This window comes from Tenrec ecaudatus, chromosome 7, assembly GCF_050624435.1.
Source record: "Tenrec ecaudatus isolate mTenEca1 chromosome 7, mTenEca1.hap1, whole genome shotgun sequence".
Lineage (NCBI taxonomy): Eukaryota > Metazoa > Chordata > Mammalia > Afrosoricida > Tenrecidae > Tenrec > Tenrec ecaudatus.
Window position 1 is genome coordinate 85,039,809 of NC_134536.1, and position 26,889 is coordinate 85,066,697.

At 46.1% G+C, this 26,889-nt stretch overlaps 3 protein-coding genes across 3 annotated transcripts in view; all 3 read left to right on the forward strand.

Annotated features, from left to right (window-relative positions):
* Window positions 1–8,470, forward strand: part of UBE2J1 (ubiquitin conjugating enzyme E2 J1) — a 35,016-nt gene extending 26,546 nt beyond the window's left edge. The window contains exons 6-8 of the mRNA XM_075554773.1: window positions 2,972–3,101; window positions 4,125–4,244; window positions 5,529–8,470. Coding sequence (XP_075410888.1) covers window positions 2,972–3,101; window positions 4,125–4,244; window positions 5,529–5,795 — 517 coding nt within the window. The 3' untranslated portion in view covers window positions 5,796–8,470. The remainder of the gene's footprint in view (window positions 1–2,971; window positions 3,102–4,124; window positions 4,245–5,528) is intronic.
* Window positions 8,471–13,553: 5,083 nt separating this feature from the next.
* Window positions 13,554–14,524, forward strand: LOC142453454 (translationally-controlled tumor protein-like). Its single transcript, XM_075554777.1, has one exon. The coding sequence runs from the start codon at window positions 13,572–13,574 to the stop codon at window positions 14,088–14,090; it is 519 nt and encodes a 172-aa protein (XP_075410892.1). The 5' UTR covers window positions 13,554–13,571; the 3' UTR covers window positions 14,091–14,524.
* A 1,846-nt stretch (window positions 14,525–16,370) lies between these two features.
* GABRR2 (gamma-aminobutyric acid type A receptor subunit rho2) overlaps window positions 16,371–26,889 on the forward strand; it is a 43,552-nt gene continuing 33,033 nt past the window's right edge. Inside the window, exon 1 of the mRNA XM_075554022.1 lies at window positions 16,371–16,483. Coding sequence (XP_075410137.1) covers window positions 16,371–16,483 — 113 coding nt within the window. The remainder of the gene's footprint in view (window positions 16,484–26,889) is intronic.

The following is a 26,889-nucleotide window of genomic DNA, read 5'->3' on the forward strand; positions in this document are numbered from 1 at the left end:
CAGGTATCGCCATTCTCACCACTGGTCCTAAGGGGTTCATCTGTCCTGGATTCCCTGTGTTTCCAGCTCCTATCTGTACCAGTGTACATCCTCTGGTCCAACCAGATTTGCAAGGCAGAATTGGGATCATGATAGTGGGTGGGGAGGAAGCATGCAGGAACTAGAAGAAAGCTGTATTTTTCATCATTGCTGCACTGGACCCTTACTGGCTCGTCTCCTTCTCGCAACCCTAATGTAAGGGGATGTCCAATTGCCTACAGATGGGCCTTGGGTGTCCAGTCTGAACAACCCCTCATTCACAATTATATGATTTTTTGTTCCAGTGATGCCTGATGCCTGATCCCTTCGACACAGGCTGGTGTCCTTCTTCCATGTGGGCTTTGTTGCTTCTGAGCTAGATGGCCGTTTTTTTACCTTCAAGCCTTTAAGATCCCAGATGCTGTATCATTTGAATGCCGGGCACCATCAGCTTTCTTCACCACATTTGCTTATGCACACACTTTATCTTCAGCGATTGTGTCAGGAAGGTGAGCATCATAGAATGACAGTTTAATAGAACCAAGTCTTCTTTCATTGAGGGAGTACTTGAGTGGAGGCCCAATGTCCATCTGTTATCTTAATGCTAAATCTATACATATATGCACATAGCTCTATTTCCCCATCCTCATATATAAATGTGTTTACATATGTACATGCCTTTATTTAGACCTCTATAAATGCCTTTTGCCTCCTAGCTCTTTCTTCTATTTCCTTTTACTTTCCTCTTGTCCCACTATCATGTTCAGCCTTCATTACGGTTTCAGCAATTCCTCTCAGTTACATTACCCTTGGTCACGCCCTACCAGGCCTCCTACACCCTCCTCACCACCAATTTAGATCACTTGTTCCCTTGTCCCTGGGTTTGTTAACACAACTTCCTTTCCCCCCACCTCCCCTTCTCCCATGTCCCCCTGGAACTGTCAGTCCTGTTGTTTTCTTCTCCAGATTGTTCATCCAGCCTATCTTATTTAGACAGACCTGTGGAGATAATACATGCACAAAGACAAGACAACAAAACCAAGCAACAAAAGAAAACAAAACAACAATAAGCCAATGACAAAAACAAAACAATACAAGAAAGAAAAGCGTGTAGTTTGTTGGCCTTTAGGAGTGTTTTCTAGTCGAGTCTGTTGGGGTACCAAGCCCTGGCCCCAAAGTCTATTTTTTGTATACCTTGGGGACTTTGTTGCTCTGCTCTCCTTGCTGTTCTGTTCCATGTCCTTAGTGTTTTGCTTCGGTGTGGTGGGATCAGATCGGGTGGGATTCCCACACTGTGACTCCAGTGTTGTTCCCTGTAGGGCTCTGGGTAAGTGAGGGGTTTTGTATCTTGTAGCGGGGCTGGCTATGTGGTCTTCTCTGTGGATTGGCTGCTCTGAGCAGGAATATCCTTGTTAAGGCTTGGTGGGCCAGGATGTGATCCACTCTCTTCCTTCCCCTTCATTTGCTCCTGTGTGCTCTGATAAGACATGTCCCTCTCCCGGAGCTGCAGCTTCAGTGCTGTCCTCTGAAATAAATTCTTCTGGGGGGTGGGGCAGGTGTCCACGTCGTTGGGATTGGGGCTGGCCCTTCAACCATCTGGTTCTGATCTCAGGCCTGTACCTCATTTTATGTATCCATTAGCCTGTGATGGACACTTGGTTTGTTGGTTGGTAATGCTGCAGTGAACATTCGTGTCCTGGCTTTATTGTCTTGGGGGTGTGTACTTAGGAATAGCATTGCTAGTCATAAAGCAGTTCCATTTACCTTTTTGGGGAACCACCATGCTGTTTTCCACATCCAAGGTACCATTTCCCAGTCACTCCAGCAACAGAAGATTCCAGTTTATTTACACCCTCAGCAGTACTTATGCTGTTTCCCTTTCTGATCAAAGCAGTAGCACCTGATAAATCACAACAGTAACTAGGGCTATGGGCATCTTGTCGTGTGTATTGGCTGTGTGTTATCTGTTTGGTGAACTGTCTATCAGAGTCCTGGGCCTGGGCTTTTCTTGAGCTCAGTGGCGTTTTGTTACTGAGCTGTAGGAGTTCTTTATGTAGTCTGGATAATAAACCCTTATCAGATAGGTGGGTCTCAAATATTTATTTTAGTCCTGTAGGGTGTCTCTTCACTTTATTGATAAGGTACAGGAAAGCTTTAACTTTTGATAAAGTCTACTTTATCTGTAGGAGTTCTGGTGGCATAGTGATTGCATGTTGGGCTTTGATCCCCAAGGTCAGCAGTTCGCAACCACCAGCCACTCTGTGGGAGAAAGGCAGGGCTTTCTCTTCCCATAAAGAATTTTGGTCTCAGAAACATACCGGTGCAGTTCTACCCTGTCTTAAGGCGCAGTTTCATTCCATCATAAAAGGCAGCGAGTTTGATTGGATTTTTGTCATTGATGTTGCCTCTTGTTGCTTGTGCTTTTGGCATATCTGAAAATCTATTATTGAAAACCGGGCCCCAAAGCATTCCTCCTATAGTTTGTCCTAAAAGTTGTGTAGTTCTAATTCTTAAATAAATTTTGTTTTTAACTGATTTCTTTACTCCTTTATACACGTTCCTGCTAAAACAAAAGGTAATTTGAGTTTATTAATGAATTTTTTTACACAGACTCTAAGTAGGTTTGTTACTGTGATCTTGAGAGTAGCGTAATAGTATATATTTTCTATATATTTTGTTAATATGTAGCTCTAAAGGTGACATTTCTTTAGATTATATATTAGAAAAAAGGAATCAAAACACTAGGCTCTTTGTTTTTTGTTTTTAACAACAACCTAATGTGTTTGTCTCAGAACTATAAATATTGATTGCTTTATTTTCTAATGTAGAGCATGTGGGGAAGGTGATGTGGAACCGTCCCATTTAATTTGTGCAGCCTTCGAGTTCTCTCTGAAGGGTGAGGATTGGCATGGAGCATGTTGAAACGAACTTATTAAAAATGATTTCTTACCAGATCACAAGATTTTTGTTGTGAGGGGTGTGGCTCTGCCATGAAGAATGTCCTGCTGCCTTTAACATCTGGAAGTGAGTCAAGCCAGGCTGACCAGGAAGCCAAGGAACTGGCTAGACGAATCAGCTTTAAGGTACTGTAAGGGGATACTCTACACAGGCTGTGGGTTACTTTTGTCTACTGCGGTATTCTGAGCAGAAAGGAAAACTATGTAGTTCTTTTGGAATAAGGCTTTTAAAGCTATTTTTTAATATTAACGTACCAATACAAGTCACAAAGCTGCTATAGCACAGTAGTTAGAAGCTGAGACTCCGGAACAGAAGACGGTGCCCTTCAGAATCCATTTCTTATATTGTATTGTAGTACTCAGAAGAGGAATTGCCTCTTTTTCCCCCCTACTGCCATTGAATAGGTTCTGATTCATAGATGTTGATTACTTTCTTCTTTTTGAAAAGTCTTAATTGCATTTTAATTGTTTAATGTGACTATTTTATCTATCGGCCTTTTTTAGACTTTAGGAAATGTGATGCATCTACCATCTACGGAGCACTGGTGGTGCAGTGGTTAAGCACTGTGCTGCTGACAGAGTCGCACCCCCAGCTGCTCCATAGGAGAAAGCTGTGGCAGGCTGCCTCTGTCCAGATTGCAGCTTTGGAAGCACCTGGGGCATTTCTGTTCTGTCCTGTAAGGTTGCCAGCTGGAATTGACTTGATGGCCACAGGTTTGGCTTGGTTACCGTCTGTTAATACCTGCTGTGAAATCATGCCATTTGACTCCTGTGATAGTAACTGTATCCCATGATCAAACACATTGATCTTTTCTCAGCAGGCCTGGGAATATTTACATTCAGATGAGATAAAAATTATTAGTAGCCTCAAACCAGTTTATATGAGGCTTTCCTGAAAAATTACAAAATATTTGTTAGTTGCAAGTGTTTTGGGGCTGCTGGAATGGTGACTGTGAGCTACCAAGGAATAGCTCTTTGGGAACAACTGTCAGCAGTCCTTCTCCTTGAATACCCGTCCTAGTGTGTGAGCTTCGAGTGCTCAGTGCTTAACTGACTTAGATCAGGCTGAGAGGAGGGATTTAATAGTCTGTGGGCTGTTTTGTTCTCTTCCTCCCGTCACCCTTCTCTTGGGCATGTCTTTTTTCATAGGCAGAAGTCAGTTCATCTGGAAAGACAATTGCTGAGTCAGACTTAAAGCACTCTTTCTCCCTGAATGATTTACAAGATGACACGCCTACAGCATTCCAGGGTGCTTCGGCCAGTGCATCGGTATGACTTCTGTGTGTGTGTGTCTTTTTGTTATTTGGCATAGGAAAAGATCTTTAGATGAAACATTTGAAGATTTTAGTTTTCTTAACTGATAAATACTCTCTCTAAAACAGCAGTTCTCAACCTGTGAAGCTTTCACAGGGGTTGCCAGATTCTTAACAGTCGCAAAATTACAGTGATGAAGTAGCAATGAAAATAATTGTATGGTTGGGGGGGTCACCACCACATGAGGAACTATGTTAAGGGGTGACGGCATTAAGAAGGTTGAGAACCACTGCAAGAATGGTATTTTCTTGAACAAGCTATTTATTCTTTGACCTTTAATTTATTGGGTATTTTTTGTTTTCCTCCTAAATGGGGCTGGAATGAATACTTTTTAAGCCTTAGACCTCTCCAGAATAAACAATGGCTCTTTGGAGACTTAGTTGTAATATTCTGTTCGACTTGAAATTGGAGCCCTAGTGGCATAGTAGTGGGTTCTGTGTTGGGATGCAAGTCAGGAGTTTGAGGCCACCAGCCGTTCTGTGGGAGAAAAGTGAGACTTTCTAACCCTGTGAAGATTTACAGTCTTGTTGCACAACTCTTTTTAATTCCTTTAGAATACTAAATTGTATGGTATGTGAATTATATGCCAATAAACCCGTTTTTTGATTTAAGCCTTCACAGGTTTAGAAACCCACAGGGTAGTCCGACCCTGTCCTACGGGGTTGTTAGGTCAGTGAGGAGGACCCCACTGTTGTCTGTCCCCCAGGGAGGAGATCATATGTAGATCCTTGTAATCAGTCTTTGATTGTTTGGCTTTCTCCTGCAAAGGCAACCATTGACGTCGCTCCAAAAGTGAGTGACGTCTCTGCTTTCGGCACCTTCACGTGTCTGCAGTCTGCCTTTGACTCTTGATCGCCGCTTCTATGCATGCTGATTGTGACCCATTAAGTATCATCTGAAATCGGTGTCTTAAGGGATTTCTTTTCTAAAGATATTAATCATGTTAACACAGTTTGGAAGAGCTGTCTTCCTAAGGAAAGCCGTGCCTGACTGTGTTTGAACCTGAATCTAGGTCCTCATAGCAATAACAATAACAGCTAACATTACATCCGCAGTGTCAGATATACTGTGGATGAAATGTTAGTTATCGTTAGTCGTCGTGGTAGCCATATTTAGTGCTCTGAGATTCGGTGTGTTATGTTTCTATTCTGTGTATTCTTAAACAATTATGTACAAGTGTGTATGCAAATTTCCTTCAATCTCAAACCCGTTCTTCAAATTGTCTGCTATGGAGTGCAGAGCCCCTCACCAGCGGCCCTTCAGCAGCCTCCCCAGCCTGGAGCCACAAACACCTCCATGAGCCCTCGACAGCGCCGGGCCCAGCAGCAGAGTCAGAGGAGGTCTTCAACGTCCCCAGATGTCATCCAGGGCCAGCAGCCCCGAGACAACCACACTGATCACGGCGGCTCAGCTGTGCTGATTGTCATCCTGACTTTGGCGCTCGCAGCTCTTATATTCCGACGAATATATCTGGCCAATGAGTATATATTTGACTTTGAGTTATAACATTGCTTTGTGTTTCAAGAGCTGTGAGGAGTGCTTCATTAAACATTCTGCATTGGGTACACATTGTTTACAAAAAGATTATTTTGTATCTATCTACCTTTCATTCCTATTTTGTTCCTTATTAGAAATGAGTGGGATTCAGACCATGTCCAGCAGTGTGTCCTGCTTAGTTTAAGGGACTGAAAGTCAAATGTCCCCTGTCTCACTGTTTGACCTGCTTTCCAGGAAAATAGCTCGTTGTTGTTTCTTAGGCCTCAGCTTTTATTTATGTAGATTTATTATACTTATCTGTATAGCCCTTGAAAAATCTTTGGTAAAAGATATGGTGTTTTAAGTTCCAATGAGTATTACTGGCTACTCAATGCCATTTGTTGAGTACATGGTTTCTACTTTTGTAGAATTATATAGGGATAGAATGTTTGAAAAGGGAAAGTGAAACTCCTCAAACACCTTCAAATGTACCCAAAGCTACCCAAACCAGACGTGCTGGGCTCGCCCGTTCCATGATTTTGTGTGTCTCTTAAGCCCAAAGTTACCCAAACCAGACGTTCTGGGCTCGCCCGTTCCATGACTTTGTCTCTTAAGTCCTCTTAAGTGAAGGGAACTTCCTTTCAGTCAAACCTTTTGACGAAAGGAGATCACATTGGGTTACTGGATGTTTCTCGACCAGAGACGAGTACTTGGTAGCCTCTTTGGTACACTGTCATCCCCTGCCCCTCACACGCACACCAACAGTTAAAAGGAAGAAAAACCAACCCTCCATCGAGCTCTTTTGAGGAAGAAAAACTTCAACGCAGGAAAACTCGGATTGTCTTCCAGAAATTGATTTTTAAATTTGAATGTTTTCTCTATTTTGAATTGTATATCTGTTGAGATGTATTATATGCCTAGTTTTGTGATCACTATGAATGAATTATTCCAGAAATGTGCATAATGTTGAAATACTTCATGTACCATTTTAATGTAAAAGCTCAGGGCCCAAGTCACAGTGATGGGTGTTAGAAAAACCTTAGAATTGTCCACCTAATCAAAATACAAGAAACCATTTTTTCCCAGCAGACTCCTAGCTGGTTCTGACTCTAATGGAGATTTCTCATCCCAGGTCCTGGCTAGCACACAGAGCCACAGGAAGGCACGGCCGTGCGCAGGCTCACTAGCGCAGGGAGGGCGCGTGGAGGGTATTCATGAAGCTCTGTTTTTTGGACACATGCAGACCGTTCCTAGCTTTCCAAGAGCTGCGCTCTCAACGTGCATTTTCAAGTTAATTTCCTTTTACGATGCAGACTGTCGTAAATGGCTTTTTAGGCTCTAGCCCGGTACACAGAAGTTAGCCCATATTGTACCTTGAATAATTTGGAGGGGTGTATTCTTGTGTAGTTTTAAAGATTGAAATCATGGGCAAGATAGAAACAATTTGTAAATGATCTTAAAATCAAATCTAAATCTTACTCTCAATACAGGACTATGGTTCTTTTAGCCACCAGGAACATTTTCTATTTTCATCTGGGAGCCAGTCTCCCTTTAACCCCATCTCATAAGAACATATTGTGCACTGTGATGTAATCCATAGTTGTCAAACTTGAATAAATGAGCATTTTAGAGGTGTTTGCAGATTGTTTCTGTTAATTTTTACAGCTGACGTTGGTAACGTCTATAAAGCCGAAGGACTTGGTGAAGACCTCATGTCAGAAAAGTGATAGGTTCCCGTTTCCTAACCTCACTGCCGTGAGAAAATGCATTTGAAAATCTTGCTTCAGGACAGGATAGTAGAATTAGGAGTTTCATGGTCTCCTATCAGGAAGTCATACAACTGGGGAGACTATAGTGTCACAGCTCTAAGAAGAAGGAAAGTCCTGAACCCCAATCTGCTGAGATAACTCTGTGCTAGAACAATCTTGGCTTTCCAGAGTGACGCGGCAGCCTCCATGTATGTAATCTGGAATTCCACTTTGCCATGGGGTGTACACACCTGTGCTTTAAAAATCGTTAAGCCAGGAAGATTTGGCGGATCCTTCTCTAAATGATTTGCCTCTCTACCCGCACCCTCCAGGCAGCTGCCTGTTTTTGTGTGAGGATTTTGTAGCACCTGATACACATACCTGAGTATGACATATGTTCCTTCCCTTCTGCCCACAGGCCCCTAAGAATCCTTGGGCTGTTAATCTGACACACATTGCGACAAGAATAAGCAAATGGGATCACTCGGCCCTCTCTTACGGGAACCCCACACAAAGTGAGTCCCCACAAAACAAATATTTTTAACGCCTCATTTTAAACCTTTAGCATAAAGCCAAAACTGGATGTCTGATCTCCAAATCCACTATGTAACTCGTGACTTAATTTCTTTTAACCTACATAGCACACCAAGTACATATCCCGACAGTTAAAATAGCATGCTTGGAATATATTGATATAAAATGCCTTTCTTTCACTTGTAACTGTTTAAACCAGTGAGCCTTTCCTATGTCATGTAACACGGGCTTTTATGTAGCACTTTACATGTCCATGCTGCTTGTTTCAGTCTACTGAAATAAATGAATTCCATCAGCAATCTCTGTTTAAAAAAACTTTTTAAAAGTACTCTTGCTTTTGACTATGGAAACATAAAATCTCCTATTTCAAGGGAATAATAAATGTTTTCATTTGATTGGTTATGAATAAACTCTTGGGTGTCTTGGGACGTCTCCCGATTTTGAAAAGCATGTCCAGTCAACCAGTGGGCTTCACACACGGGGCTTTATTTGCATGAGATCCTGAAAAGCATATACTATTTTGCTACTTGGAAGTAAGTGCATAGAGAGAGACAGCCTCTGGTGAACCTGACTCTTAACGAGGAGCATACGTGTGCTTGAGCATGTGCGTGATGATGAAAGCCTTGTGGAGGTTGTGCGTGCCTCAGAAACCTGTTTGGAACACCTCGCCACAGTTGCCTTCAGAACCAGTTTGAGCTGCCCAGTAGAACTGAAGTAGGATTTTTATTCCTGCCTTGTCTTTGACCAAGAATACCAAGGGTGGTCTACTCTGTTGCATTTCATTCCTGTCTCCTGTACCTTCTCTCTTCCTGCACAGCTCTCCATGACCTCTCTGTGCTGGACATGATCCTAATTAGCCATTATCTTACAAAATTTATGCCGCAACCCAGCAGGTCTCCAGTCTTGCCCATTCCTCACATGGCAGCCAGATAACTCCCTAACTTCACCCCTGGTGACCAGAGGGCCCTTCCACTAGCCTAGTCTGACTTGAGTGAATGATGCTTGGTATTCCCAGAGCTCTGAGCTTGAGTTGCTGAAGGAAGCCGTGCTTGGAGGGCTTCTAAGGCTGTAAATATTTATATGGGTGCAGATAGCCTCTTAGTAATGCCACGTGGCTGGTGGATTTGAACTGTGGAACCACAGCAGTTCCACTGTCTATCATCACATGCAAAAGTTCAAACAGATCAAAGATTGAAGTAGAATTGCTTAAAATATGAGACTCTTAGAAAGCGTTATGTAGAAGACAAATATTTGTGACTTGGCATTAGCTAGTCATTTCCCAGCTTTGATACCAAAAGCACGAGTAACCAAAGGGGAGGACGTGTTGTGTTTCATCAGATTCAACCTGTGCTTCAACAGTCAAGTAGGCGAAAAGACAGCACAGAATGGGAGAAATTGCAAATCGTTTGAGAAAGGACAAATCTAGAATGTTTAAAGAGCTGTCACAACTCAATAAAGGTAGCTTATTAAAAATGGCACCAGAGTTGAATAGATGCTTCTGCAAAGACGTACAAATGGTCAATCAACAGGCACATGGAAAGATGCTGTACATCGTGAACCATCATGCAAATGCAAACCACAATGGGACATGTGTCAACCAGGGTGCAGTAAAGCACCGATGAAACATACAACATTCCTCTGGTTCCTTTAGCTTCCTCACCCCCCCCACTATCATGATCCCAGTCTTGCCTTTCACTGTTGGCTAGGCCGGAGCATGTACACAGGTACTGATAAGAGCTCACGATACATGGAATCCAGGTCAGACAAACCCCTCAGGAACAGAAATGGGAGTAGCAATAACAGGAGGGCAGGAGGAATGTGGGGAGTGGCAGGGGTAAGAAACCACAGGGGAAGGGAGATAGGAGTGGGTGTAAGATAGGAAAACATATTTACCAAGGGGTCATGAGAGTGGGAGGAAGGGTAAAAAGCAGCTGATACCAAGGGCTCAAATAGAATGTAAGTATACAATAATGATGGGAACATGTACAAATATGCTTGATACAATGGATGTATGGATTGTTAAAGGAGCTGTAAGCCCCCCCAAATGAGCTTAAAAAACCGTGTGATATTCTTGCCACACCTAGCAGGCTGCCTACAGTGAAAGAGGATGTTACGGAGCATGTGGAGGAATGGGAACCGTGCGTTACAGGTCGGCCAATAAGCTGGTGGGAGTGCTGTGCTTCCTCAGAAAGGGAAACCTGGAATTAACATGTGGCCTAGCAATTGCACCCCTATGTACATTCCCCCAGATTTGAAAACAGGTACATCTCTCTCTGTCTCTAGAAGGTTTAATTAGGAACTGGTAGGGCTTTACATTTTAGATAAATTTTTTTTCTTGTCAAAAGTTTAAAAAATTTTATTGGCATAATCACATACAATTCAATAGTTCAATCACTAAGACTTATGCAGTCACCACAATTTCCAGATCATAAATTTTGTGTTCAAGAATTAAAAGTACTTATCAACCCTCCCCCTAATAACTTGCCTGCTCCTTCCCCACCCACCCTGCTTTCTCTTCTCCCTCTTGTGGATTGCTCTTTCCTCTCCCCGCAAGCTAACACCTGCGGGCACTCTAGCTTACTGGGTCAGCTTCCCTCCCCTGCCACATTGGTACCCACCCACACCTGTTTTCTTTGTCTTGATTTCTTTCTTGTAAGCAGTGGTCTCATACAATATTGGCCCTATGATGATCCACTAATTTCACTCAGGATAACATCCAGGTCCACCCATGCCTGAGGTGTGCAGTTTCATCATTAATCTTTAGCACAGTTTCTTCATCCCTCTGCTACTGATGGACATTAGGTTGCGTCCACCCTACATGATGGAGATGGGTTTGCATATGTCTGTGGCACTGTTAACAGATACTGGTTTGTGAATGTACTGCAGCTTTATGACAACAGAAAGAATTCAGCACAAAATGTAGGAGACACACAACGCAGAGCATTCTTCAACCAAGTAAGGAATGACGCTGTGATATATGCTCCGTCAGGAGGATGTTGAAAACGGTGCAGAGTAAGAGAAGCCGAATAAGAAGGCCAATATCATTCGATGTCAGGGATAGACAAATTCGTAGCAAGAAAGTCAATTCGTCTTCCAAGGAGCTGAGAGAGAGGGGAATGGGGATGACTTAATGAAGACTCAAAAAGATGAAAATTCTCAAGTCAGATAGTGGTGACAGTGCATAATCATGAAGATACACTAAAACCATCTCTCTAAAGAGGTGAATTTATGGTATTTGAATTATAATTCAATAAAACAGTCATAGAAAAAGATCATTGACTCATGATTGTCCTCCCGCCCCCGCCCCCCCCCAATTGTAATCCCAGTAATGAAACTATAATAGACAGCTTCGAAGGGAAAAAACAGTAGAGGTAAAGGAGCCCTCGTGGCGCAGTGGATTACGCCTTGGGCTGCTGCCCTCCAGGTGAGCAGGTTGAAGTCACCAGCGCTCCATGGGGGGAAGAGGAGCCCTTCTCTCCTTGAAAAGGCTCAGAGTCTCAGAAACCCACACGACCTTCTACCGTGTCCTGTAGAGTCACTGAGTTGGAATCAACTCAAAGCAGTGAGTTCGGAGTGGAAGTTGTATCAAGGGTGCAATAGAACAAACACTTCATGAAAATCAGCAGTATCTGAGCCAATTCTGGGATGTCAGCCAGAACTTTATAGGCCTGTTCCAAATGGGAGAAAGGAAAAGGATCTTTTGAACAAAATCTAAATATTTGAAAGGAGTGAGACTTGATAAATTCCTTGGATAATTCTGTGGAGTGACCCAATTTGGAAAACACTGAGTTAGTCTCCCTACTGAATTATTTCCACTGCCCAGGTCCTTCTCAATCCATTGCCATCCGGTTTCCTGCAGCATCTTACAACCAAAAGTCCACTTACTGAAGCCAGGAATGTTATCACTGACCTGTTTTCTGCCCTGCCTTACTTGACTTCTCACGGAAGTCTGTTGACTACCTCCTGGAAACTCTCCGCCTCTGCTTTCCAGTCTGTTTGCTTTGTGAGGCAGCCCCATCCATTCTAGATTCTCCAGAATTAGGTGCTTAGACACTTCTTTCGTTGTTTCCTTGGGAGGCCTCACCCTTTCCTGAGCTTAAACTACCACCATAGCCTGATGGCTCCAAATCGCTCTCCATTCTAGATCTTTCTCCGGAGCTCCAGGCATATAACCCTCTGATTGCTAGTGTGCTAGAGCTTAAATTCTGAGCACTAGGCTTAACTGCCTTGTTGGGGGCGCTGGAGGTGCTAAACCAATCCTGTGAGCTTTTCTGTCTGCAATAGTGTATCTCAATCATGATCCTTTACTCCAGCCATTCGCCACCTGTGCGTTGCGACCCCTTTGGGGGTTGAACAACCCTTTCACAGGGGCCACCCGATTCGTAACGGTAGCAAAATGACAGTGCTGAAGTAGCAATGAAAGAAATTTTATGGTTGGGGGTCACCACCACATGAGGAACTGTATTAAAGGGTCACGGCATTAGGAAGGTTGAGAACCACTGATTTATTCACTTCTGTGGTTCCGCCTGCAACTGTGATGAACTGATCTGCCGCTAAGCAGGATTTTGTGAGCTTCCTTTGTCCTCCCTATCCCATTTGTCATGTCTCTGAAGAAGGAGCCCTGGTGGCAGAGGGAGTGATGGGTTCTTGGGCTGCTAAATGCAGGTCAGCAGTTCGAAATCACTAGCCATTTTGCGGGAGGAGAATGAGCCTTTCTACTCATAACGATTTACAGCCTTAGAAATGCACAGGGTGGTTCGACTCTGTCCTAGAGGGTCGACGTGGGTTGGCACGGACGTGGTGCCGGGGAATGTGGGCTGGTGTCGGCTTCTGTGAGTCCTTGGACGCCATACGGCCTCCTGCTGATGGTCTCTCATCGGAGGACCCCTCCGGGTCTTTGTCTTATTTAAGACTTACTAAATGGGTCGCTATAAAATGTATGTGAAGCTGGGCTCTCCGGGAGTTGACGTCGACTCAGTGGCAGCGAGCTTGGTTGAGGTTTTTCTTTCTCTCCTAGAACACAGGGCATCTGGAAACATCATGGCACCTCAAACTCCCCAAGTTCCAAACTGACTGTTTCTCCACCAAACCTGTTGTTCACCCACTTGTAGTGGATATCAGCCATCACAAGGTCCTCGACCTAGACCCCACGGCATCCGAGTGGACACTGCTGTCGCTCTAGCCCCCACTCCATTCACTCACCAGATGTGCTCCACTTCAGACGCGATTTGAATGTGACGATTCCATTCCGATGTCTTTTCTCCTCTTCCCGCCTCCCTGGTCTTAGGAGAGAACCTTATCCTCTTCTGTAATGTGACTGCCCGTGTATCCGTCCTTCTGACTGATCTTAATTATAAGTTTCTTTAGGAATTCAATTGTGTCAGTCCATGTTGCTTAAAATATCCAATGGATAGCCCTTTCCGCCCGCTCCCCCCTCCCCCCCAAGCGCCGCTCCGGCCGCACCGCGCTAGCTCAGAGCTCCGGGCTCCTGCTAAGCTAGCGCTGTCTCCCTTCAGCCGCCATCATGATCATCTACCGGGACCTCATCAGCCATGATGAGATGTTCTCCGACATCTACAAGATCCGGGAGATCGCAGACGGGCTGTGTCTGGAAGTGGAGGGGAAGATGGTCAGTAGGACCGAAGGTGCCATTGATGACGCCCTCATTGGGGGTAATGCCTCAGCTGAAGGCCCCGATGGTGATGCAGCAGAAAGCACCGTGGTCACTAGTGTTGATATTGTCATGAACCATCACTTGCAGGAAACCAGCTTCACAAAAGAAGCCTACAAGAAGTACATCAAAGACTACATGAAATCAATCAAAGGCAAACTTGAAGAACAGAAACCAGAAAGAGTAAAGCCTTTTATGACAGGTGCTGCAGAACAAATCAAGAACATCCTTGCAAATTTCAAAAACTACCAGTTCTTTATTGGTGAGAACATGAATCCAGATGGCATGGTTGCTCTGCTGGACTACCGTGAAGATGGTGTCACCCCACATATGATCTTCTTTAAGGATGGCTTAGAGATGGAGAAATGTTAACACAGTGGGCAACTCACGACCGATGCCTCATCCCGACTGGCTGCTGTTCATCCACACGACACCAGGACTTAGACAAACGGAACTGATATCATCGTGAGCTCTTCATTTACTTTTGACCCTGATTTATTTGGAGCGGAGGCTTTTTTTTTTTAAAGGAAAAAAAATGTCGTGTAGGTTGTCTAAAATAAAATGCATTTAAACTCACTGGGGAATGCCTCCTGGTTGACTATCCGTAAACTAAAATCACCGTGTAGCGCTCCTGGAGAAGCTAGAGCCGCGTGTACAGTGTGAGGCTGTCTCCAGGTGCCTGTTGCAGCCAAACTACAGGGATCCGAATAGAGACAAGAATCCAAAGGCTTAATTTTGAGTTTAAATAAAGGGAGTGACCATGTTCTTAACGGTGCCGGCATCTGAAGCATTTCATCACCTAAAAATGGAAGATTATCAAAAGAATAAAGAGACTAATACAATTGGAAAAAAAATCCAATGGATAGCCTTTAAGTCTCTATTTAAAAAAATGCTTTTATTGGCATATCATTCACAAATTCAATAGCTTCATCAAGAGCTGCACAGTCATCACCACAATCCGTTTTAGGATGCTCCTTTCATTCTTACAGGCATCATGAATCACAACTCATTTCCCCTCAGCCTCCCCTGCGTTGCCCCAAGAAATGATCAATCCAGTTACTATCTCTTAAGTTTACCTATCTTGCATTTCATATACAGAGAGACATTTTAAAAACAAACAAAACTGAGAAGAATAACAGTAAACCATGAAAACCCTCAATTATAGGAAAGCAGAAAATATTAGAAACTAGAACAAATTAAAAATGTGTCAAATGGAGGTCAAAGGTATCAGATATTAAGCTAACTGCATCTGTAATCACATCCGCTTTCCAAAGCAGTCTGCCCGACAGGCTGCTCGCCTCCCTGGTCTACAGACAGAGGGGCTTCGCCCGAGTCCCAATCCACGTGTCGTTCTCCTTCACTCAAAAACCACAAAAAGCTGAACCAACGTTAAAATAGGTCACATGTGAAATGAAACGATACGATACTACATTTTCATGTGACCACATCTAGCAGAAAGGACTGACATGCTCTCTGTCTGTTAACAAGGCTGTTCACATCCCCGGTCTGTGGTCAGAGGGAATTCGCTGGAGGGTTAATCCATGTGGGGACCCTGCAGATGGATTTTGGCCTTCCGCTGCCATCCAGCATCCCCTGTAAACCGGGTGCTCACAATTTAAACTCAGGTTCTACCCCCTCTTTCGGATTTGGGCTTAATTTGAGTCTCTTTTCGTCTTAATAACACAACCCCAGTGCTGTCTCCTGCTCCCACCGCTATCTCCCGATTACCTGACACTGAACTTCAGGAGAGAAGGTTACTTACTACCTTTACTTCCTAACACTTAGACAAGCAATAAGTAGTTTTTAAATACATTTTATTCTGTTCAGTAAAATAAGCACAGCTACATGCTCCTTACAATGCTGACGTGCACAATTGCATCACCCAGGGTAGAAATCTAGCTTTATTTAGGGTGTTTGGCTGTATGCACTTTAGAGTTAAAGACCAAAGGTTGTCTAATACTCGGCAGGAAGAGGAATTTACATAACCATGAAGTCTCCTTTGGTTTATGCTTTTCTGCAAATAAAGCATTAGTCTTATGCTTTCGTAAAATGCTCTTTCTCTCTCTCACATGCACATTCTGGTGCACACATGCACAATAGGTATTTGGGGAAAGGCAAGAATCCTTGATCACAGGCAAGGCGTGTTTCAGATCAAGAACTGAAGTCACCCTGCGGAAAGAGCTCCTGGGTTCTTTTTAGACACATTCATGCATTCACAACCAAACCCCCGAGTCCCCTGCAAATCCACCCGAATCCACGCTGACTCCCTGGGGACGTGACAGGCTGGTTTTATGCCACCAGAGAGAAGGATTAACGATGTCAGTAAAAAGAAGCCGACGTGTTGAAGAGACTGATTTTTTTTTAATATAACAGTTTTAGTCAAAGCTGTTATAGGTCTTAGCGGTCTTGAATAGCCAATCCCTGAGCAGCAGGGAGGGGAAAGCCTTGTGGCAGTGGTGTGTGTGTGTGTGTGTAGAACGCATCAGTGTCAGATATTACCTCAGGACCATCAGGCTTGCTAGCCACACCCTCTGATCTCTCTGAGAGGTGGCGTCACCAGGCAGCAGGCAGGAATCCGTGGTTAAGCCAGGGGGTTTCGCCACCACAGGTTACCACTGGAAATCAGCGTGTTGCATCGCAGGCAGCCACGAAATGCCTTATTGTACAAGAGTCATATTGTTCCTGTTTTGCTTGGTAGTTCTTGTGGAAAGCAGAAAGCCCAGGAGCAGGAGATGGACAGGGCAGCCGGAAGTGCCCAGGCCAAGGTAAAGTCAGCAGTTGGAGGGGAGGGAGGGGAGTTGGAGTCCTCTGGGAGGACTTCGGTCAGCCCCATGAGACAGTTCCCAGAGGGGTTAGCCCTTCCTTAATCATACCCCACCCTCTGTAAAAAGAGGGGGCCTCTGCCACCCTGAGAACAGCCACTCCCAGGGTCAGGGCAGCAGAGGGTGATGCCAGACTAGGTCGAGCCTTTCACTCTGGTGCCCATGACCTGCCAAAGCATTTTCCTTTAAAATGCCAAGCAAGGAAACTGGCTCCAGCGAGACCTTGGAGGGGCTTTCCTGGTCATGAGGTTTGGTTTCTCTGGATTCTGTCCCATAGGGACCATCTCGTCCGCTGCTGTCGAGCTCATTCCGACTCCTGTGCCCGAGTGGGTCACAGTAGAATCGGACTCTGTAGTACCTTCAATGGCTGGGACTTTACAGAAGCCGATTGATGGCCAGGCCTGTCTTGCAAGTTGCTTACGGATGTGTTTGAACTGCCAAAACTCTGGACTGGTAATGGAGAGCTCAACTGATTGTGCATAGGGACCAGAGAGGGCCAGATTACATCCCATAATGAGCAACTAAATGCAAATGGGTTGTAAGATACTCTGGAGTTTGAGCTTGAACTATTCAGAAAAGTTGTACCAATGTGCTGACACAATGGATGGATGGATGAATGGATGGATGGATGGATGGATGGATGGATGGATGGATGGATGGATGCATGGATGGATGGATGGATGGATGGATGGATTGTGTTAAGAGTTGTACGAGCCCCCAGTAAAATGATATTAAAAAAAGGTAAAGGCTAGAAAAACTTACAGGAGAGTTCTGCTCTGCGCTGTAGGATTGTTTTAAGTTATAATTGACCCACTGGTACTCAACAGCAACATTTGTAATGTAGATATTGCTATCCAATAAAATAGGAAGGCACTCACACACACAAAAAAAGAGAAAAGTTGTAACTGAAGTTGTCTTGCTAAAATATTTGATTGGGAACAATCTTGGAATTGTACTGGGTTTCATTTTATTATCTCTGATATTACCAAAGGCATAGTTTGCTAGATTATTTGAAAAATGTGTGTAGATAACGGGGAATGTAATTTCATGATGTAATGGAAACATTTCCAAGAGATATTGGTTTAGGCCCAGAAATTGCACGCTAAGTTATGATGCTTCAAGTCTAGGTTTCTTAATGTTAATTCTAAACCGAGGTACAACGATGACATTCCTGGCCGAGGGAGACCGGCTATTGTTGCTGTTGTGAGGTGCCATGGAGCCGGCTCTGACCCACAGCCTCCCCTACACAACAGAACGCAACACTGTCCAGTCCTGCGCCCGCAGGTCCTCCCAGCTGTTCCCAGGGCTGAGCCCACTGTTGCAGCCATGGGGGTCCATCCAGCTCCTCCAGAGCCTTCCTCGTTTTGGATGCACCTCTGGTTTGCCAAGTAGATTTCGGAACTGCCCATCCATTGGGACAGAGCAGGCACGTGAGATACAGGCTCATGAGTGAGATGCCACGCGTCTGAGGTCCATGCTACCAACCCCTGAGGGAACGAGTGGTTTTGACTTTAAACGGATATTTTTTCCAGGCACATTTTCTGGGACAGTAGTTTCCAAACATTTTAAATCGATCCCCACTATCAGTGAGCAACTTTGGAAAGGATGCCTCCCGTCTAAGTATCTGCACTGACATCTGTGAATGTATATGCTGCTGTTGGAGTTCATCCTGTAGGTTCCAACCCATCGCAACCCTCTGCACCGCAGAATGAGGCAGTGTCCAGTCCTGTTGCCACCTCCTTGAGAGCCTTCCTCTTCCCTGCCCAGCCTCTGCTTTACCAAGTACAGGGCCTTGCTCAGGACAGGTCTCTCTCGATCACATGTCCACAGGAGGAGCGAGAAGCTCTCTCCATCTCCCTTTCGGAGGAGCAGTCTTAGCTTCTCTCGGACGGATTTATTCGTTCCTTTGGCAGTCCAGGCTATTTTCAATATTCTTCACCAGCTCCGGCATGCAAATGGACCTCTTCTTCTTTGTTTTTTTCTTATTCATGAGACGATTGAAAATACCATGATTTGGGTGACGGAAAATGGAGTCAGGGGAACCTTAGTCCTCGAAGTGGGTCTCTGCTCGTGCATGCTTTCAAGGTCTTGTGCAGCCGGTTTGCCCAAGGCAATGCATCGTTTATTTATGATGCCATGCATATATCATGATGGCTATGTATATGCAATATACATACCTATCAGATAAAAATGAAGTCTCGTTAGAGGTCATCGCGGCTACTTCCCTCTCCACAGGGGCCATCTCGCACACGCAGGAGCTTGCCTATCTTTGGGGCTGCAGCTCTGGGAGATGCTATGATTCTGCAGGGCCTGCTGATCCCCAGTCCAAGAGCAAACAGTCAGAGCCCCCCAGATGGACGGGGACAAGCCCTGTGCTGTTGTCAGGTCCTACTTTTGCGGCAGGCATCACAGGCTGCTGCCCTGGGAGGGACCTCAGTGGTCCCCGGGCCAGCAACTCCCCTGAGTTCTAATTCTGCTGAGTGGAAAGGGGGCCCTAGGGTCAAAAATGAAAACTGGTTTCAACCATTTTAAGCACATTTCTTTACAAACGACTTTGTAGATCTTGAGGAGGGAGATGACGTGCACAGTGTTTATGGAAAAGGGACCATCAGGAAGAGGGTTCTAGGCCTTTCTACTCCACCTTCTTGGAAGCTCCTATTCCATCCAGACTCATCGTGACCCTCTAGGACAGAGTCTGCCCCCACAGGACCTGCAGTTGGTCAGACAGTCATAGAACCAGGTCTCCCTGTGAAAACTCTCAGCCAGTACAGTTTTTCCAAATAATTTTTATTGCTATCCCGAAAGCATTAAGTGACACTAGTCAATAACAGGAATCAAATAGCCTGACCCTTCTGAGTATTGGCTAAGAGCGAGCGCTCTCTCTATGTAGGGTATTTGTATGTTCACACAAAAACGCACGATCCACACAATTGCATACACTGATCATGCACACATGGTTAATGCACTTACCTGCATACTCACAGCTACTTGCAAGCATATTTCTACATGCGTTCACACTCACACATATAGTCACAGGTATATACACTCATGCACGGGGCACGCACACACTCCTACTCAACACACCATCACACAAACACACACACACACACTTGCATTCTCACACAGACTGTTAGGACCTCTTCTAATCTTCGGAGGTGTACTTGTGGCACGGTGGATTAAGCATCAGCTAGCTGAAAGGTAGGCAGTTCAAACCCACTAGCCTCCCTCTGAAAAGAAAGCTGAGGCAGTCTACATCTGTGAAGATCTGTAGACTTGACAGTCCTCCCAGCCGCTCTATGTGATCCAAGCGGTCTCCGTGAGTCAGAATCGACTGGACAGCTAGTGTGTTTGGGATCTGCAAGCCTTCCTTGTATTCCTTGTCCTGGCTCAACAGTATCTTCCTCAAAAACAGCTTTCAGGTTTTGCTCCGTTGTGTTCCTGTTTATACAGTTGTTGGGGGGAACCTCTTTTCTCTTTGTCGTTGTTTTGTGTTGGTTTTTTCCTGCATCCCAGTTTTTATTCCCCTTCTTCCCTGCCCTACTGCCTGGAAGGGCCCTCACCATGTGATTGCTTTCCTGCTCAGAGGCCTGTCCAACCTTTGTGGTGGGAATGGCATACCAAACTCTAGGCAGAGGATTCTGGGCCTTGCCCTTGGCATCACTGCCCTAGTCTCCGAGCCTGAGGCCCGCATTCATTGTCCCCTCCCATGTGCCTTTTCCTGGCGCTCTGGCCCAGACCGGCCTTCTCTTGGACTGCATTAAGGCTCACATTTGGTACGGCCCACAATACCCAGTGACCTTCACCCCTGCCCAGAGAAGCCCAGGGAAGGAAAGGGGACCCTAAGTCAGGGGAACCGGATTTGGGCCCCAATTCTGCCAAGGGGCCAGACTTCCTGGTCTTTCTGAACCTCAGCTTCTCCCACTGAAAAGCAGGGTGGGGACACCATCCCCTCTGGGTTGACAGTCAGTTGGTGTGAGTTGGGTCCCAAACACGGTTCGTGTGATTGCGATTAACCACAGCACTGCGGTATGAACCCCACACCTCAAAAGCTTCACTGCCGTGGAGTCAATGCTGCTTCCTTGTGACCTCATGGGACAGAGTAGCACCGCCCTTGTGGTTTCCAACTGCTGTCCCCAAGGGTAGCAGCTCAGTAAGTAACCCACTGGCCGCCAGGGTGCCTCTGCTCCACAGCTTGGTGGGCAGCTCTCTGTCCTTCACTCACCCTCTATGCGCTGAGCTTTGGAGCTGTGAAGGTTGACTGCCCTGACTCGGGCTGCTGCGTCTCAGGGTCCTCCCTCTGGTGGGCAGCGTCTGAGAATGGAGCCTGCTGTGGCGGAGCCTGCCTGTCCACCCAGCTCGTTCAGACAGCCCAGGGCTGGGATGTCAGTTGTCTGAGTTATCCAATTTCTTTAATAACAACAACTCCTGGGTCTCATTCAGGGCATCAGGATTTAAATCCCTGCTCTCTGCGGAGGTGCTGGCACTATGGGACTTCCGCTCGCCTAATCTTCCCCTCCAAATGGCTGTGGAAACTGTGCTGGCCCAGAGGGATTTGCAATCTGCAGGCAGAGGGGCAGTGAGCTGCTGGATTTACAACGTCATGTCTATGAGCTGCTTAGCCCTTGGGCTGAGCTTTTTATCAGTGTTGTCCTCGGGGCATCTTTACAGGGGCATCTGGCCACGGCCCCTCGCATGCTCACTGGCCCAAGAACGAGGTCTGGTCCCACTTGATTTCCGGAGGAAGGTGGGGGGAATGAGGATGGTGAGTCTAGGACGTCTGTGGGAGCACCCCAGCCAGGCGCACACAGGCCTCTGTCGTCACGGGATCCACACCGCACAGGATGAGTTTCCCAGGGTGCACTCTGCGTCTGGCAGCAGGCACACGTTCCCAGCCGGCGGAAACGGCAACAGAAGGCCACAGAGACCAGGTCGTTGAGGGCATTGGCAATCGCTGGACTGCTCACTCTGTGAGCCATGGCGTCAAAGACCAAGGAAGTGAAAGTGGGGGCCAAAGAGGCAGACCTAGTAGCCAGGTCAGAGACTGGAGGGCAGAGGCCATAGAAGCTGGATGCATGGAATAGATCAGGTGAGGTGGCGCCAAGTGGGAAGCTGTCACGAGATGAGATCTTTTTTCTGTATCGAGCTACAGAGAGCAAAACACACAGCACTTAGTAAATGTCTGCAGACACGCTGCTGTCCTGCCGGCTACATTTTCCCAGTGGTACAAGCACTCACCTGAGCCCCCCACTAGTAACATACCTCAGCTGCAGCTTATACAAAGAAACCCCGCCCTACTTCCCGGCCCCCTTGCAGTCCCCAATAACCACTCACAGAAGGAGATGCGAAATTTAATGTCAAAGTTAGAGAAGTCTGGTCACAGGCAGGCAAAGATTACAAGGCCTTGCTGGTAAGTAGATTCGGGTTAGAGTCAAACCAGCAATTTCGGATTCTCAGCTGAGTGCTCAATTGCTGGTGCCCCCAGAGCTCTTTCTGGTCCTGGGCAGCCTGGCTGAAGTGGAGCAGCAAGTGCAGCTGGCCGGGAAGCTCAAGCAGTTGAGAGGGGGGTGAGGCCCCGGAGTTTATCTCTGAGCAAACTGGTTCAAGGTGTCGGGCTGAAGGAAGGAGGTGGGCAGGATTTGGTGTATCCAAACCAAGCCACTGGTATCCCGCAGATGCCAACTCATAGGGATGCGATGTAGGGCTTCTGAGGCTTTGAAAATCTTTTGGGGAGCCCACAGCCCCCATCTTGTGCCGGCTGAGCAGTTAGTTAGTGCTTTTGAGCCAATGAGCTTCCTTACCCCACAAGGGAAAGGGCATGCGAGGCTGGAGCTTGCATTTCCAGCAAGATGATAACATGAAGCAACTGAGGTCTGGGCTGGTAGTGCAGTACCTGAAGGCCGGAGGAGGCCGTCGGCCTTCCCGAGGCAAACACAGGTGCAGCGGAACGGAGAGGAGAAGCTCTCGGTAGGGCAGGGGTAAGACGTGGCGCATCCAGCGATGCCTGGAAGGACACGCATGTCTCTTGAACTCTGTGCAGCACTTTACACACACTTTCCCTGAAACATATCTTCAACGACCCACTCTGTCCTGCTCTTCCTCCCACCTGCCTCAGTGCGCTCTCCCGGTTTCCCCTTTGAACCCGGTGTCCGAGGACATCTGCACAGGTGGTCTCCTCGCTCAGAAACATGCTTCCTCCAGATCTTTTCGGAGCTTATTCCCTGCCCCCGTCCCTGTAAATCTCGGGAAACTTCTGATTGGTACATCGAAACAGTTTTCTGCCACAACCCATCTCTCTCTCACCTCTTATTCTGCTTTGTTACTTTTTTATTGTTTTTATTTTTTAAAGTTTTACGAGCACTTCACCCACATGTCATACATTCAGCCACATCAGGAAGAGTTCTGTTATTTTATTTTTTATATGAGTTTTATATAAAGGGTAAGTATATATTCAGAAAGCATCTCAACCCGGTGCTGTCCAAGCCCGTAAGTCCAACATTAGCCCATATGTCCGACACCGATTTACAAAGTCGTCTTCCATCTCACAAAACACATGCAATGATGCTGACGGCAGAAGGAAAGCCGAGTCAGGAAATGGGTAAGCATCTCAGCACTGGCAGGGGTCTCCACACGGCTGCTCCAGCACCCAGGGCTGCATCGGGGTAGGTCCATGTGGCTTCTCCTCGGGGATGTCTTGCAGGAAGTCAGCCTTGTCAGTTGAAGCAGGGAACTGGCTAAGGCAGCTGCACCCTGATCCGACCATCCCAAAGCAGGAGACCCAAGAACTCGAAAGGCGAGACTCACTGAGCCATTTATCTCTCCGCCCTTCAATTAACCCCACATGTGTCTATCGGCCAGGTTGGCACAATAAACCTTAACTATCTCATACAGTGTTGATCTTTCCCCTAACGTCTAGCTCCCTGGCCGGGATATAAGCCCTGTCAAGGCAGTGACTTTATCTACTTTTTTTACTATCTCCATGACTTGAACAGGGTCTGGATAAAGCAGATGTTCTGAACACATTTGACTTAGGAACTGGAGGAGAGCAGAGTGTGAGGGGGGACACCTAGGTGATTGCTGATGTCCCTAAGGTTGATGGGAAGAAGTGAGAGGGGGCGAGGGAAGACAAAACAGATGGTACCAGCGCCCTCACTGGCTGACCTGTGAGAAGCTGGCCATGTGCTAGCACAGTGGTTCTCAACCTGTGGGTCCCTACCCTTTGGGGGTTGAATGACCCTTTTACAGGGGTCACTTAAAACTATTGGAAAACACATATTTCCGATGGTCTTAGGAACTGAGACACCGCTCCTCTATCCGTCTCCAGGTGAGTCCACCCACAGACGAGTCCCCGGCGTGAAGATTATTACCCATGCTACAACATGCTTTGAGACAAAATTTCGTTTATTTGTCACTAGACATAAATGTTTCACAATCTATAATTAAACATATTTTTGTGATTAACCACTATGCTTTAATTATGTTCAATTTGTAACAATGAAAATCTATCCTACATATCAGATATTTACATTACACTTCATATCAGTAGCAAAATTACAGTTATGAAGTAGCAACAAAAATAATTTTATGGTTGGGGGGTCACCACAACATAAGGAATTGCATTAAAGGGTTGCGGCCTGAGGAAGGTTGAGAACCACTGTGCTAGATGGTGGGAAGCCTGGCTCAGAAGGGATTCTGCTCCTTGCTGGGGAAGAAGGACAGGCCAATCTTTAGACCTGCACCAATCAATACAACCCTCTGCCACCAGGGAAGCATTGCCTATGCACATGGCCCAAGACTGGCCACCAGCGCCACAGTGGCTATGGAGCACGTAAGTGCAGCGATAGAAACCAAGGAGCTGACCTTTCATTTCATTTCATTGTGATTCATTGAAGCATGTGGCCACTGGTCACCTTATTGGTCCGTGTGTACTTTAGAGCTCCCATGAAATCACGCATCTGGACAGAGCTGGCCGAGAGCAGAAGTGAAGGTCCCCAATGAAAGAGCCCCAGTGCACAGGCTCTCCGTGTCCTCTGCCAGCGTCCACATGGGGAAAATGTCCGCTTCTCTCAAACACAAATGAGGTGTGCCCAGAGCCCTGGGAGTAAGAGAAGGGTCTATACACGTGAACAACTACACCCCCAAATAAGGATCTCTTCAGTTATTTAAAAAAAATTTTTTTCTTCCTCCCCACCCTCACCCCCCAGCACCGGTGACATGTTAGCTGGGAGGGGGAGGGGCGGGGAGTCCATGTGGGTGGGGTATGCAGGATGTGAATTAACACAGAGACCAGAGGGGAGAGACAGAGCACAGCCACAGACCCAGTTATTTTTTTTAAAACCTCCAATATCCTGTTGATAACAGAAACAGCAATAATATAGACTGCTTCTAGTGCTCCTTTTCCTCTGGCATGAATCAGATCTCATACCCTGTCAGATTTGATGTCCAGATGACCTGTCAGAAAAGTCTTTTCTGATTGGCCAGTTTTCTGGACTTCCTTTGACCCTGGGAGGGATGGAAACGGTTTTAATTCTCTGCTGTAGAATATACCCGGAGCCATCAGTCAACCAAGGAAAAGACAGTGTCTTTGGGTGGTGCACTTGGCTGCTAAGTGAAAGGCTGATTTGAACACCCAGTGGTGCCTGAGAAGGCCTGGCAACCCACTCCCCGAAACCAGCCCTTGAAGACCTGTGACGCGCGTGGGGTCAACATGAGTCAGAATCCACTCAGCGACAGCTGGTTTAGTGGTAGGGAACATGGGCAGAGGGCAGCTGGGATGGGGGTGCAGAGCACTAAACGCTTGGATCTTTCCAGGAAGCAGCTCCTGGCACAGCTCTGCATTGTCTGAGCAGAGAGCGGCTGGAGCACTTGGAAGACAGCCGAAGTTTAGCACGGAGCTGCTGATGAGGCGTGCTCCAGAGTGACTGTGGGCGGCTTTTTATTTTATTATTATCTTTAATCCTTTTATTAGGGGCTCATAAACTCTTATCACAATCCATACATACATCAATTGTGTAAAGCACTTTTGTACATTCAGTGCCCTCATCATTTTCAAAATATCCACTCTCCACACAAGCCCCTGGCATCAGCTCCTCACTTTTTCCTCTCCCTTCCCACTCCCCCCTCCCTCAAGAAACCTTGATAATTTACAAATTATTATTTTGTCATATCTTGCACTGGCCGATGTCGCCTTTCACCCATTTTTCTGTTGTCTGTTCCCCAGGGAGGAGGTCACATGCAGATCCTTGTAATTGGTTCCCCCTTTCCAACCCACCCTCCCTTCACCCTCCCAGTATCGCCACTCACACCACTGGTCCCGAAGGGATCATCCACCCTTGATTCCCTGTGTTTTCAGTTGCTATCTGTATCTATGTACATCCTCTGGTCTAGCCAGATTTGTAAGATACAATTGGGATCATGATAGTGGAGCAGGAGGAAGCATTTAGGAACTAGAGGAAAGTTGTATGTTTCTTCATTGCCACATCGTACCCTGACTGGTTCATCTCCTCCCTGAGACCCTTCTGTAAGGGAATGGCCAGTGGCCTACAAATGGGCTTTGGGTCTCCATTCTGTACTTCCCCCATCATTCAAAATGATATGATTTTTTCGTTCTGATGATGCCTGATACCTGATCTCTTTGACACCTCGTGATCGCACAGGCTGGTGTGCTTCTTCCATGTGGGCTTTGTTGCTTCTGAGCTAGATGGCTGCTTGTTTACCTTCAAGCCTTTAAGACCCCAGATGCTATATCTTTTGATAGCCGGCCACCATCAGTTTTCTTCACCACATTTGCTTATGCACCCGCTTTGTCTTCAGCGATCATGTCAGGAAGGTGAGCATTACACAATGCAAGGTTATTAGAACAAAATGCTATTGTATTAAGGAAGTACTTGAGCGGAGGTCCAATATCCATTTGCTACCTTAATACTAAACCTATAAATATATGTGCATAGATATATTTCCCCATCCTCATATATAAATATATTTACATATGCACATGCCTTTATTTAGACCTCTATAAATGTCCTGTGCCTCCTAGCTCTTTCCTCTATTTCCTTTGACTTTCCTTTTGTCCCACTATCATGCTCAGTCTTCGTTTGGGTTTCAGTAATTCCTCTTGGTTATGTTACCCTTGATCATGCCCTACCAGGTTTCCTACACCCTCCTCACCACCGATTTGGATCACTTATTCCCTTGTCCCTGGGTTTGTTAACACCACTACCTTTCCCCCCACCTCCCCCAATCCCATGTTCCCGGAACTGTCAGTCCCGTTGTTTTCTCCTCCAGATTGTTCATCCAGCCTATCTTATTTAGACAGACCTGCAGAGATAATAACATGCACAAAAACAAGACAG